This window comes from Protopterus annectens, chromosome 2.part1 (assembly GCF_019279795.1).
Source record: "Protopterus annectens isolate FY-2018-M chromosome 2.part1, PAN1.0, whole genome shotgun sequence".
NCBI classification, from domain to species: Eukaryota; Metazoa; Chordata; order Ceratodontiformes; family Protopteridae; genus Protopterus; species Protopterus annectens.
In genome coordinates, this window is record NC_056729.1 from 1,648,445,105 (window position 1) to 1,648,460,732 (window position 15,628).

The 15,628-nt window shown below is 40.1% G+C and overlaps 1 protein-coding gene across 3 annotated transcripts in view; it reads left to right on the forward strand.

The window, feature by feature from the left end:
- Nucleotides 1-15,628, forward strand: part of CCHR2.PART1H1orf159 (chromosome chr2.part1 C1orf159 homolog) — a 603,467-nt gene that overhangs the window by 468,222 nt on the left and 119,617 nt on the right. For all 3 annotated transcript variants that reach the window (XM_044063076.1, XM_044063078.1, XM_044063077.1), the window contains one exon: nucleotides 379-513. In XM_044063076.1, coding sequence (XP_043919011.1) covers nucleotides 379-513 — 135 coding nt within the window. The remainder of the gene's footprint in view (nucleotides 1-378; nucleotides 514-15,628) is intronic.

Genomic DNA, 15,628 nt, shown 5'->3' on the forward strand with positions numbered 1-15,628 from the left:
ATCAAGGCTATATTGTGTCTGTGTGGGTAGTCACTGCTCAGGATCATGGCATTATCGGATGTTCACTAACTTGGAGTTTGACACAGCCTGGGATATCAGTGCCATGATGATACTGAGAACACGGTTTTTAGTAGTTTTTAGAAGTTTGCTAGAGCTTCATCTGTTACAGTGATAGAGTTGAATTGGTCAAGCAGGATCCACTTGCCAAAAAGAATATTTTACATTACTTGATCAGTTTATGAAAGTGAGACATGCTGTCATCAGAAACAAGGGAGTCTTTGTAGACTAGCAGAGCATTTTTCTTTATGTAATCTGAGTAATTTACACAGCGTTACTTGGCAACTTGAAGGTATTGATAATAACTTTTGTTTTTTGCAGGAGGACCTGGGGTGGCAGCCTCCCTTCTTCTGGGTACCTTGTTTATCAGTTTATTTTTAATACTGTCTGTGGCTTCATTTTTCTACTTTAAGAGGTCCAAGAAACTTCCAGATGTTTTCTATAGAAGAAATAAAGGTACTGTTACATGTTCTTTACTTTGTTAGACCGTGTTACTTAACTGCATTTGTCTATATTGTATACTGGTTATAGTGGAGTGGGAGAGATTGAACAAGGTTAGTGCCAAAGTTAAAAAGTTTATTTTTAGAGGAGTTAAAATGTCCGCAAGGCAGTGAAATGCAGTATTAAGGTTGTGTACTTGTGGCGGTCATTGCTTTAGAAGTAAAAAGAGAGAGGCTTTGATACTAGACTCGATGTGATCTGAAGTAGCGTATCTCAGCCAGATTCAGCAACCATCTGTACTGTTCACCCCATGCACAAGGGGGGAGGGTCATATAAAAACTGAGCATACACGTACAATATTCACTATCAGAATCATGTATCTGATAGGAGCTCGGTCCATTGTATGCTATACTGAGCAGCATGTCAGACTGCCATTTATTTCAAAGATGCATTGAGATCTGGTGACGGATGTAATGGGGCAACAGTGCACCCTCCCATCTTTAACAGGACCAGCTGTGATCAGAATATATGATAGCACCAGCCAGACACAGGAAGTATTTCAGCCAAAGACTGTTGTATCAGATAGGAGTACATAACTTACTAGCACACACAGGTAGCCCTTCAGCCATGAGGTACATTCATGCTTATGTAGGTATTCAAAGAAGTGTAGTTATTAAATGTCTGTTATAAGCAGGAGAAATCTAAAATGGGGTGGTATTTCCTCCATATTTTGTTTTATTTTGTTTTTGTTTGCCTGGTTTGTCTGACTGGGTTTAGTCAAGGAATAAAAGCCATTTTAGAGGAGGCCCTGGAAGAAGAGCTCCAACATATTGCAAGCATGTTTAAACGCACATTCATTAATGTACATGATAAAATATTTACTTTATTTATTTTGATATTTGATTACCAGGAAAGTCTGACTAAGCATGAAACCTACGTTCAGTAGATGCCCATGGAGATGAGTTCTTTAAAACCTGTGCTTACAGTATAAAGCACATATGTAGTATAAAACAACTTGAACTAATGAGTTCAGTTATCACACACAGTTACACAAGTCAAACGTATAAGAAATGTACGATTTAACAAAAGTAGTTTACATAAAAAGGAAAATAAAATAAATCCATACAGAAGATGCATTTTAATATCATCCAAACCCTTGCAGAAGAAGGTAAGAACACTCCAAGTACTGTAGTTCCTTTTCTTTAATATAGCACAAGCAAAAATAAAAAATACAAAATATATATGAAATTAGATGATAAAACAACTGTGAACACCAAGCGCTTTTTGTCCCACCTGATGGTGAGACTTCAGGTAAAGGCATTCACTAAAACCAGTGCATTTAAATACAGTCCATGGTGCAAGCATGTTGCTAGTCAGCCAGTGGGCGAGGGCTATTCTCAACACACTGATGATGCTATGAGGGTCCACTCAATAAGTAATTACTTTAAGAGTCTCTTTCAAAATACCTTCTGGACTTATTAAAAACCAAGTAATTATACACACACTCTCTTGTCCCATATTATGGCATAGTAAATCATACCGATAATATGTAAACATACAGTGATTGAAAATATTTAAGTATATGAGAACCTTTTAAAAATGTTTGAAAATATTCAAAATATCAATATACTTAAAATGCATATAACAGAATGGTGAAGTATAAAGTAGTCGTAAAATGTACTAATGCATAAAAATAATGCATAACAATGTTCAGAACACTTTCCTGTCTTATGCAACATGGCATCCTACAGATAAACATTGAAATATAAAATATATATAAATATTGGGGTAACAATTTTATATGGAAGTACAAACAACGTTCCTGTCTATACATCATGGCATGGCACCCACCATTTGAATTATGCCTTACTAAATGACTGCTGGAGTTCATACATGTTAGCATGTACTGAGACAACTGTTATATATTTATAATCTGTACATTGAAAGGTTAAAGTTATTGTGGCAACTCAGGACTACGGCTTGTGCTTACCCTGGGTTAAATTAGGTTTACTCTATTTCTTGTATTTTAAAGCTAAGAAACCTCTAGAGATGACTAACGCGATGAATTGTAGGACAAACTAGCTATGTTAAATATATAAGTTGTCTCAGTACAAGCTAACATGTACGAACTCTTAACAGCAGTCATTTAGTAACACATTCAAATGGTGGTTGCCATGCCATGATGTATAGACAGGAATGTTTGTACTTCTATATATAATTGTTACCCCAATATTTATATATATATATTTTATATTCCAATGTTTATCTGTAGGATGCCATGCTGCATAAGGCAGGAAAGTGTTCTGCACAATGTTATGCATTAGTACATTTTACTACAACTTTATACTTCACCGTTCTGTTATATGCATTTTAAGTATATTTATATTTTAAATATTTTCAAACATTTTTAACAACATTTTTAAAATGTCCTCATTCTTAAATTTTTTTAATGACGGTTATGTTTACATATTGGGCGGCCACTGTGGTGCAATGGTTAGCATTGCCGCCTCACAGCAAGAGGTTCTCCGGTTTGATCCTCAGCTGGGGTGCCTTCTGTGCGGAGTCTGCATGTCCTCCCTGTGGTCAAGTGGGTTTCCCCCGGGTGCTGCTGTTTCCTCCCACATCCCAAAGACATGCTGTAGGTGGATTGGACACTAAAATTGGCCCTAGGTGTGTGTGTGTGTGTGCCTTCAGTGGAAGGTTGGGTGCCAGGCTGGCAACTTGACACTGTAAAACTCCACTGCCAATCATGAGCGGACAAGGTGTTCCACTGTGGCGACCCCTAACCAGGAAAAGCCGAAAGAAAAAGTTATGTTTACACATAATGAGTATGATTTACTATGTCACAATACTGGACAAGAGTGTGTGTAAACCTACTTGCCTTTTAATAAGTCCAGAGGGTGTTTTGAAAGAAACGTTTAAAGGAAGTAATTATAGAGTGGATCCTCATAGTATCATCAGTGTGTTGGGAATAGCTCCCACCCACTGGCTTACTTAACAACATGCTTGCACTATGGGACTGTATTTAAATGCATTGGTTTTAGTGAATGCTTTTACCTGAAGAAGTCTCACCACCAGGTGGGACGAAAAGCGCTTTGTGTTCAGTTTTTATCTACATTCATATATATTCTGTATTTTTTATTATTTTTGCTTGTGCTATATTAAAGAAAAGGAACTACAGTACTTGGAGTGGACTTAACCTTCTTCCGCAAGTGTCTTGGATTGTTGTTTGGTCTCCTACTTTTCCTCATTTTAATATGTCAGATGAGGAAAACCAGAGTAAACAAAAGAAAAAAAGAGAGGAAAAAGGAAGAGAAAGTGAGAGATGAGGGAGGGTAGTTAGTGAGAATAAGACTAGTAGTGAGAAAGAAATGGGAATATTTTAGGAGATGGAACAGAAAAGAAACATTATAGTAGAGATGTGAGAAAATAGTGAAGAGAAAAAAAGGACAAATAGAGGCCTGGAGGAAAGAGTTTTGTGTAGGTGTAGTCAAAAAGATTGATCTGAAAAAAGTAACAAGAAGGGAGAGAAGAAAAAACGCACAATGACTGCACAATGGTGGACCCTCTACAGACACTGGAAAATACAGACCCGTACGTCTCGCTAGTCTTATGTAAAGCCATGGAAAGAATTGTGGAGATTATCAACAGAGATGTAGTAAAACTCCAGACACTGGACCTAACCCAGTTTGGTTTTGTCAAGGGCAGATCATACCTAATCAACCTGGTGGACTTCTTTGAGAAGGTTGCCAAAACAACGAATGAGGGTAGAATCATTCACATTGCATACTTTTACCGGGCCAAGGCATCTGACAGAAAAACACACTTGAGCATTGTTGAAAAAGTCAGGAGATTAGGTACAAACCCATATGTCACCTGGTGGATAGCCAATTGTGTCTCAGGACCCAGAAATTTAGAATTGGGGAGTCCACCTCTACATAGAGGCCAGTCACAAGTGGAGTCCCTCGAGGATCAGTCCTTGGACCACTCCTTTTTGGCATTTATTTCTCAGAAGTCAAGGCCAGTATTGGTGGGCTCTGGCTGACTAAATTTGCAGATGATTACATATTAGGAGCCGTCATTGAATCTCACAAGGACACAGATGTTCTCCAGGAGGGGCTGACACAGACAACTCATGTCAGAGTCATGGACTTGAAGTAATTGCCAAGAAATGCATAATAGTATTCTTTGGGAAGTCATCCATCCCTAGTAACTATCATATTGACAACACACCCCTTAGAGTTGACCCACTAGTTGGGGACTTGGAGACGCATGGATTGTAATCTAGCCTTTGATCATCACGTGCCTACAGTGGTTACAGTGGTGAGGAAATCATTCTATGTTGCACAACTTATAAACAAAGGTTAAAGCATCCAAGTCTAAGGAAGTCATTGTTCCACTGTGCTCAGCATTCATCGCACCTATCATTGAGGACCTAACCAGCCATATTCAACAATTGGGACATCCACAGATGTTCTTCACTAAAAGAAATGCGGGGCGTAAGTAATATGTCTTCCGCCTCAAGGCCCTCTCCCTGTATTCTGTCTCCTACTGGCTTTTAAGAGGAGATATATGCCTGGCATATACAGGGCATTGTCAGACCCCAATCTGATGGATCTCCTGCATATCCACAAAACACAGTACTAGAATTACCCATTCTAAAGACTTAAACAAACCTTGCCTGTGATATAAATAGAACCTGCTGGAGAGAGTGGTATGACCTGCTGGAGAGAGTGGTATGTATTCCAGGGACTACCCCATCTGTGGAGCAGGATCCCCATCCATGTGAACCACAGTTTTTTCCTAATCCATTTCAAGTTCAACTTCGACAATTGGTTGGGAAACGAGAAATTCATCCCTGGTTTGGCACCTATGTCTCTAATTACAAAACATCAAACTCCATCAACAACATAAGCATCCTGCCGCCATCACTAAGTAAGTGACCAACCACCTTTCCAGTTGTCTGCCATCCTATAAAATTACCACCAATGTTAAAAGCTTTCAGAAGCTAGATTAGCCCAAATATGGACAAACTCTGTATGCTTCTTACAGCCAACAACTGGAACCATATACTGTCCTTGTGTGATCTTTATAAAACAGCTATAAATGTAAACAATTTTCTACTCCAGCTGCAAGACAAATTCTGTCCACTTATCCACAGGCTTTATAAATGTACCAAAACTGAACATCTGTCCACTGAACTGAAACCTCTTAACTCTAAGGGATGAAGCATGGCAAAATGAATCAGACTCCCAGAACTGAGAGCTACACCTCCTTTCTAGTCTTTTGTAATCTGACAAGGCACAAAAGAAATCTACAGAGAGAAATTACCCTATTACATTTTCCCAAACCCTTTTGGAAAGAGGTTAACTTACCTGCAAGAAGAAAACCTCCTGCTACCTGGTCTACAAATGCCGTTCAGTGTGGTATAGCAAAACTTTTTCTCTAGAAGATTTCCTTAACGAATTTAGCAATCTCCCATCTAACTCCACACATCCCACAGAACATGCATTGCTCATCCCACCAACATTCCTACCCTCTTCCACTTGAAAAGCATACACACCAAAGAAGTTGCTATTCTATTTGAAAATGGTCCCACTGGCACCCCTCCTGGATCATATATCGCTGCAGAGGTAACCGGTCTTCTCACCCACACACAATCTGTCTTGCACAAAACATCATGCCACAGATTTGGAAAAGTACTCCAAACAAAGATGCCTCTCTCTTCTGCCCAGTATCCATTCCCCCAGTTATGGGAAAATTTGATTTATTTTTTTCACCCAGTCAGACGATCCTGGTAGAGACCCATTTTAGTGGAGGTCCAGGGGGAAAAGTATCACTAGTTAGAGAATACACAATTTTATAAGTAAAACTAACATATTTTAAGAAGACAACATGGGCTATGCGAGTTAATAATAACCACAGTTGTGAAAAAAAATTGTAAATTTAGAGGAAGAGAACCACAATGGTGACTAAAAAGATAAAAGGACATCTTGATATTTAGAGAAACAAAGTGAGGTGGAGTATGGGATATAGTTAAGAGTACATATAAGTGGAAACCTCAAGAAACAGTGTTCAATATACAATACCAGCAAAAAGAACACGCGGATGTGCACTAGGTGGAGCTATGTCAATTTTGTACTTTTATACTAATATTTATGTTCAAATACATATTTTCACTGCAATATTTAATGTATATTTATTAGATTGTTGTGTTTTTTAATTGGATGGGATTGCATTGTGTATTGCATTATTTTTGTACTGTTTTATTGTGAACATGCATATTTGATTATTACTTTTGCATTTAAGTTTTTATTATGTAATTCATAGATTAGGTTCATAGATTAGTACTACGCTATCTACCCTTGCGAGCCATTTTAAGCATAGCCAATTATCCCTTGAGACTCAAACCTTGCACCTTGTGTTTGTAAGGCAAACACCTTAACCATTAGGCCACACTCCCAACCCCTAGTTTTAGTAAGTTTTATTTAGTAATATTTAGTATTAGTTTTATTAAGTCTTGATTAAGCGGGGTATATAGATTTCTGGTGCGTCCTGAAGGTGTTTGGAGAAGTCTGTATTATGGATGGAAACGCAGTGGTGTAAGGAGCGTTAATGTGTTCTTGTGGTCATTGTTTTGGTTGGTGATCTTTATTAGTTATGTTGGCTCTTTGGAAGGTGCGCATCAGAGTGTTCCTTTTTCTTGTTATTGGTTGTATATTGAGCACACTTTCCTTCTTGTGGTTTCCATAGTACGCATTATAAGTGGTTAGATGTCAAGTGGAGTTCATAAATTCAAATGCCATGGAACAGCTAGTCACTGTTCCCACGAGAGGAGAAAATATACTAGATCTCATTGTCACAAACATGGGGACAAAATGCTCCACACCGCAAGTATATCCCTCATTGGTGAGATCTGATCATAAACTAATCTCACTGGAAATCCACATCCCGGCCCCACCCCAAACAAAAAAGACCATAGTGAAGAACTTCTCTAAAGCAAACTTCACACTACTCAAGAGTGGTGTGGTATCCTTCAAGGCCCCTGAGTCAGAGGAAACCACAACCCAAGCTGCGGAAGCCCTTACAAATGCCTTCTATGAACACCTCCAGGACTGCATGGATCAGGCAATCCCAAATAAAACCAAGACTCTTTCCACAAAGGGCAAACGTCCAGTCTGGTGGACCCCAGCCATTAACAAACTTTACAATAAGAGGAGAAAGCTATTACATGATAGAACAAAATCCATAAAAAGGAAGTCACCCCTGATCATTATTAGTAAAAAATTACGAGCACTCATAAAATCAACTAAGGCCAATTTTGAGAGAAAAATTGCCATGGATTCAAAGGACAATCATAAGGCCTTTTTCAGCTATGTTAGGAACCTGGGTGGAAACTCACAGATATGCTCAGAATTAGTCCAAAATGATACAAAAATCACTGAACCCACAGACATTGCCAACATACTGGCAGACAGGTTCAGTGCAAACTTCACCCCTCTCCCCTAAAGGAGAGATAACTATCCCAGCCGAGTGTAGCCTCCCGGACATCTCAAATGCGCAGGTGAAAGCTGCTCTCTCTAAAGCTAAAAACACAGCATCAATGGGACGGATGGTGTCCCCGGCTGTGTGCTACACGAGCTAAATGAGGAATTAAACCCGCACATAAGGCAGCTGTTTAATCTCAGCCTTACCACAGGATACGTGCCCAAGGAGTGGCGACGGCAACTGTGGTCCCACTCCACAAAGGTGGCCTCTACGGACCCTGGTAATTACCGCCCCATAACCTTAACAAGTCTAGTCTGCAAAGCTACCCAGAGGATCATAATGGAGCTCATAAACAAAGATATAGGGACTTGCAGACATTGGACCCGACCCAGTTTGGCTTTGTCAAGGGAAGATCATGCCTTTTGAACTTGGTGGACTTCTTGGAAATAGTCACCAAGGCCATTGATGAGGGAAAGGCAGTCCATACAGCCTACCTTGACCTTGCAAAGGCTTTCGACACAATACCCCACTCGGGTATTGTAGAAAACTTACCAGCTTAAATGTAAACCCATATGTCACAAGATGGGTTGCAAACTGGCTTAAGGACAGAACCCACAGGGTTAGAGTTGCTGGCGCTGTGTCAGACTCCAAGCCGGTCACAAGTGGTGTCCCACAGGGCTTGGTCCTTGGCCCCTATTGTTTGGCATCTACTTCTCAGAAGTACAGGCCAACATGGGAGGACTTTGGCTGACAAAGTTTGCAGATGACTGCAAACTGGGCCATAGTGGAAAGTGCATCGGACACTGATATCCTTCAGAAGGGACTCACGGAAACAGATAGCTGGTGCCAGAGCCATGGCCTGAAGTTAAACGCCAAAAATGTATAGTCATACCCTTCGGGAAAAACAAGGTAACCCCAAGCTACCATATAGGTGGCAATCCACTAAGCACAGAAGAGGTTATCAGGGACCTGGGGACCCAGGTTGACAGTGGCCTTTCTTTTGACACTCACATTGCTAAAGTGGTTAGAAAGACCTTCTACATTGCCCACCTGATCATGAAGGGATTCACATCCAGATCTAGTGAGGTCATTGTTCCCCTGTACTCTTCACTTATCAGACCAATGATCGAGTACAATGCCCCATTCGGGATGTATCTCACCCGACATCTGCAGCAATTGGAGAGACCCCAAAGTTCCTCACCAAAAGGATAAAGGGACTCCAAAATCTGTCATATGCTGCCAGATTGAAGAAACTCCAGCTCTATTCAGTCGCATACCGTCTGCTCAGAGGTGACATGTGCCTGACATACAAGGCCATGTCCAACCCGGAATTAATGGACATGCTCCACCTCAAAAATCCAAATCCACCAAAACCACTAGAGCAAGCGACTTAAACCTTAGCACGGATATAAATAGGACGTGCTGGAGGGATAGATTTATCACTCAGAGACTCCCTATGCTGTGGAATAAAATCCCGGTCCATGTGAGGCAGAGCACCTCGCTGACTCTGTTCAAGAGAAATCTAGACCTGTGGATGGGAGATCGTAGGTTTACCCCGGGAATCATCTCTGGGTCACTGCTGGACAGAGGCACAACAAACTAATGGGCACAGTATTTTTTCATATAAGGGGTGGCGTAAGCCACAATAATTTGGGCTAGGCTTATAAATGCCTTAGGGCAGATAGCCTAGTATAAACCTATGAACCTATGAACCTATGAACAATGGTGGACCATCTACAGACACTGGAAAATACAGACCCATACGTCTCACTAGTCTTATGTAAAGCCATGGAAAGAATTGTGGAGATGATCAACAGAGATGTAGTAAAACTCCAGACACTGGACCTAACCCAGTTTGGTTTTGTCAAGGGCAGATCATACCTAATCAACCTGGTGGACTTCTTTGAGAAGGTCGCCAAAGCAACGAATGAGGGTAGAATCATTCACATTGCATACTTTTACCGGGCCAAGGCATCTAACAGAAAAACACACTTGAGCATTGTTGAAAAAGTCAGGAGACTAGGTACATACCCATATGTCACCTGGTGGATAGCCAATTGTGTCTCGGGACCCAAAAATTTAAAATTGGGGAGTCCACCTCTACATAGAGGCCAGTCACAAGTGGCGTCCCTCTAGGATCAGTCCTTGGACCACTCCTTTTTGGCATTTATTTCTCAGAAGTCAAGGCCAATATCGGTGGGCACAGGTTGACTAAATTTGCAGATTACATATTAGGAGCTGTCATTGAATCTCACAAGGACACAGATGTTCTCCAGGAGGGGCTGACACAGACAACTCATGTCAGAGTCATGGACTTGAAGTAATTGCCATGAAATGCATAATAGTATTCTTTGGGAAGTCCTCCATCCCTAGTAACTATCATATTGACAACACACCCCTTAGAGTTGACCCACTAGTCGGGGACTTGGAGACACATGGATTGTAATCTAGCCTTTGATCATCACGTGCCTACAGTGGTGAGGAAATCATTCTATGTTGCACAACTTATAAACAAAGGTTAAAGCATCCAAGTCTAAGGAAGTCATTGTTCCACTGTGCTCAGCATTCATCGCACCTATCATTGAGGACCTAACCAGCCATATTCAACAATTGGGACATCCACAGAGGTTCTTCACTAAAAGAAATGCGGGGCGTAAGTAATATGTCTTATGCAGACCGCCTCAAGGCCCTCTCCCTGTATTCTGTCTCCTTCAGGCTTTTAAGAGGAGATATATGCCTGGCATACAGGGCATTGTCCGACCCCAATCTGATGGATCTCCTGCATATCCACAAAACACAGTACTAGAATTACCCATTCTAAAGACTTAAACAAACCTTGCCTGTGATATAAATAGAACCTGCTGGAGACAGTGGTATGTATTCCAGGGACTACCCCATCTGTGGAGCAGGATCTCCATCCATGTGAACCACAGTTTTTTCCTAATCCATTTCAAGTTCAACTTCGACAATTGGATGGGAAACCAGAAATTCATCCCTGGTTTGGCACCTGTGTCTCTAATTACAAAACATCAAACTCCATCAACAACATAAGCATCCTGCCGCCATCACTAAGTGCCCAACCACCTTTCCAGTTGTCTACCATCCTATAAAATTACCACCAATGTTAAAAGCTTTCAGAAACTAGATTAGCCCAAATATGGACAAACTCTGTATGCTTCTTACAGCCAACAACTGGAACCATATACTGTCCTTGTGTGATCTTTATAAAACAGCTATAAATGTAAACAATTTTCTACTCCAGCTGCAAGACAAATTCTGTCCACTTATTCACAGGCTTTATAAATGTACCAAAACTGAACATCTGTCCACTGAACTGAAACCTCTTAACTCTAAGGGATGAAGCATGGCAAAATGAATCAGACTCCTAGAACTGAGAGCTACACCTCCTTTCTAGTCTTTTGTAACCTGACAAGGCACAAAAGAAATCTACAGAGAGAGGAATTACCCTATGACATTTTCCCAAACCCTTTTGGAAAGAGGTTAACTTACTTGCAAGAAGAAAACCTCCTCCTGCTACCTGGTCTACAAATGCCATTCAGTGTGGTATAGCAAAACCTTTTCTCTAGAAGATTTCCTTAATGAATTTAGCAATCTCCCATCTAACTCCACACATCCCACAGAACATGCATTGCTCATCCCACCAACATTCCTACCCTCTTCCACTTGAAAAGCATACACACCAAAGAAGTTGCTATTCTATTTGTAAATGGTCCCACTGGCACCCCTCCTGGATCATATATCGCTGCAGATATAACCGGTCTTCTTCTCACCCACACACAATCTGTCTTGCACAAAACATCATGCCACAGATTTGGAAAAGTACTCCAAACAAAGATGCCTCTCACTTCTGCCCAGTATCCATTCCCCCAGTTATGGGAAAATTTGATTTATTTTTGTTTCACCCAGTCAGACAATCCTGGTAGAGACCCATTTTAGTGGAGGTCCAGGGGGGAAAGTATCACTAGTTACAGAGAATACACAATTTTATAAGTAACACTAACATATTTTAATAAGACAACATGGGCTATGTGAGTTAATAACCACAGTTGTGAAAAAAAATTGTAAATTTAGAGAAAGAGAACCACAATGGTGCCTAAAAAGATAAAAGAACATCTTAATATTTAGAGAAACAAAGTGAGGTAGAGTATGGGATATAGTTAAGAGTACATGTAAGTGGAAACCTCAAGAAACCGTGTTCAATGTACAATACCAACAAAAGGAACACGCGGATGTGCACTAGGTGGAGCTATGTCAATTTTGTACTTTTATAATAATATTTATGTTCAAATACATATTTTCACTGCAATATTTAATGTATATTTATTAGATTGTCGTGTTTTTTAATTGGATTTGTTTGCATTGTGTATTGCATTATTTTTGTACTGTTTTATTGTGAACATGCATATTTGATTATTACTTTTACGTTTAAGTTTTTATTATGTAATTCATAGCTTAGGTTCATAGATTAGTACTAAGCTATCTACCCTTGCGAGCCATTTTAAGCATAGCCAATTATCCCTTGTGAGCTCAAACCCTGCACTTTGTGTTTGTAAGGCAAACACCTTAACCATTAGGCCACACTCCCAACCCCTAGTTTTAGTAAGTTTTATTTAGTAATATTTAGTATTAGTTTTATTAAGTCTTGATTAAGTGGGGTATATAGATTTCTGGTGCGTCCTGAAGGTGTTTGGAGAAGTCTGTATTATGGATGAAAACACAGTGGTGTAAGGAGCGTTAATGTGTTCTTGTGGTCATTGTTTTGGTTGGTGATCTTTATGTTGGCTCTTTGGAAGGTGCGCATCAGAGTGTTCCTTTTTCTTGTTATTGGTTGTATATTGAGCACATTTTCCTTCTTGTGGTTTCCATAGTACGTATAAGTGGTTAGATGTCGAAGTGTATAAGGTTACTTGGTCTCAATATGCTGTAAGGATTACACTTGGTAGTATAGGGTGGAGACACTGGTTAGCCAGGATTTGGATAAGAGCCAAGCCGGGACATAAGTTTAATTGTTGAGGGTTGACTGTGGTTAGTATAGGTTTGTGTGTTGGGGGGGAGGGGGTTGCATGTCCCTCTGTATCCAGCAGTGTCAACTGCTGTCCTCCATGCAGCATGTATTCTGTCCTGGATGAACTACTATGATGGGTCTTTAGTCCCTGACAGACATCCTGTCCAGCTAAACTGTGATAGTGGCCTCCTTACAGGTGCCTCATTTATAGACCTGACAAAGGCATTTGGCCTCTGTGACCACTGCTCTCCAAAGAAAATTAATGGGATGAAATTGGTATCTGTCTGTATGCTGCCCCTAGTTTAAAAACGTCCTCACTGACCGATATTTCAGAGTTAAATAGGATCCTCTCAATCAGAATCTGCACCTTAGGTGTGCCACAAGGATCCATTCTTGCCTCCTCCAGTTCTCTGTATTCATTAACATACTTCCTTGTCACCTCCATCTCCCACTTATTCTGTGGTCTGATGACAGTCATTTACTGATCAGGTCACCAACATTCAATGCTATCTGCAGTCAGACCTACATGAGCTCTCCTAATGACTCATAAACCATAAACTACTCAAATCCACCAAGACCAAAACTATGCTGTTTAGAACTCCACAGAAAATTCACCAAGCACATGACACTCTTAACTATCTTTAACACGCACAACCATGCTGTAGAGACAACCTCCACCTTCAAATACCTAGGACTATGGCTTGATCAGTCACTAACTTCCATTTCCACACAGTGAGAGCCACAATAAGCACACAAACTCCTATACAAACCTTAAACTTGCCCCTCCCTCTCCTCCTTAACTATATACCACCCTAACGGGCCACTAAGATCCAAAAACACAATGATACTGAAAGTTGAAAAACCTAACCTTGCAGCTCTTCAAATGCTGTACTCTCTTTACTGTCTCAAAACTATGGCATGCCTTCACACCGTCTATTAGAACAGTCAGTAATCCTGTTGTCTTTAAGAAGTCTCTCGGATCACAACTCTCTTCCCTCTGGCAATGTACATGTGCCAAAATAGTACCTCCTAACACCTGATGCACTACTATAGCCTTCTACATCACTACTTAGCTCTCTTTGACTTGCTGAATTCAACTGCTTATGCCTACAAAATTCCAAGTAACAATCAAAACTGCTACCCTACCCAACTCTATCCTCAATGATCAAATTGTACACAATGTTGATATGTAATGTTTGTAAATAACTTGTATCATTGTGAATATTTGTCAATACATTGAGACTGCATATATATACTGTATATTGTGCTTTTTCTTGTATATCCTATTAATGTTATGTGGAGCTTTTCTCCCCAGGCCTCAACTGAAAATGGGCTCACCTAGGACCAGTAGACTTTCCCGGTTAACAAATGCAATAAATAAATAAAACCAGTAAGCTCCCTTCTCTTCTGGGCCAAAAAGCATTTCCCTTTTCTATCCCAACCATCCAGAACAGCCATTGGCCAAGAGTTTTCCTTTCTCAACTTGAATATGGGCACCTGAATTTTGCTTCTGCCTCCCAGAAAAAATATTGACACACTGAACTCTAACAGCATCTGCCAATTTATTATAAACTCTCCTGTCTGTGAGCATCACTGAATAACTGTAGAAAATGCCAAATGGCTACCCATAAAGCAAAGATCTAACCTGTTTTTAGGATGACAACTCTACAGACTTCAGTCTCTACACATTACTCCCATTGAAGCAAAGCTTCAAGTAAACTCCATGTGCAGCCTTATACACTACTCACAGCCCACACCAGCTCTCATTACCCCTAGAACCAAACTCCACATTACTTGCACACCTTCTCGGGCACCTACTCTTTGGCAAGCTGCCCCCGTCAACATTAGGAAATTGACACATTTTATTCCAAATTCAGAATGCAACTAGGAAAGCACTTCAACTAGGATAAATGTTCCTGCTATAACACAGGATGCATCACATAACCTATCTCCTTTCCAACTCTTCTCTGTCAATATTCACTATAGTTTGACCAGCTTTAGGAACTAATGGATAATTATTTATTGACATTGGATTGCCAGGAAAGTCCTGCTGAGTAGAAGCCCATTTTCAGCAGAGGCCGAGGGAGAAAAGCTCCAGATCATTATAAAACATTTTAAAAACAATTATCTGTAGTTTAAATAATAACAAATTAGATGCAACTAATCTTAACCAATGTTTTTATTATAAGTTAATATTTAAAGAAATTTTAGACGATGGAAAAATGAAAAGTAGGTTAGTCTAATACAAACAGGAATTGCAATGTGAAGTGAGGGAAAAGCAAGCTTATGGTGTGTTTAGAGCGAGTCAGGGAAGAGAATTTAATAGAAATAAGTAAATGAAGGGAGAGTAAGACGGTATAAGAAATTGAGGTACTTCACATTTAGGGATATAGTTGATCCTGGTTTTGAGGAAGAACAAAGCCAGATTTTACCTAGGAAGTTAATTTTGAAAGATGGAAGGGAGGTTTTGACCTGATGGATACAGGCTTTAGCAGCATTGTATGAATACAAACAATGCTCAGCAGATTTGATAGGTTTGTAGACCGTGTTTTGGTCACTGGATCACAATGACAGACTGGGAGCATAGTTGTGCAGAATAGTTTAGTGCTGGACATT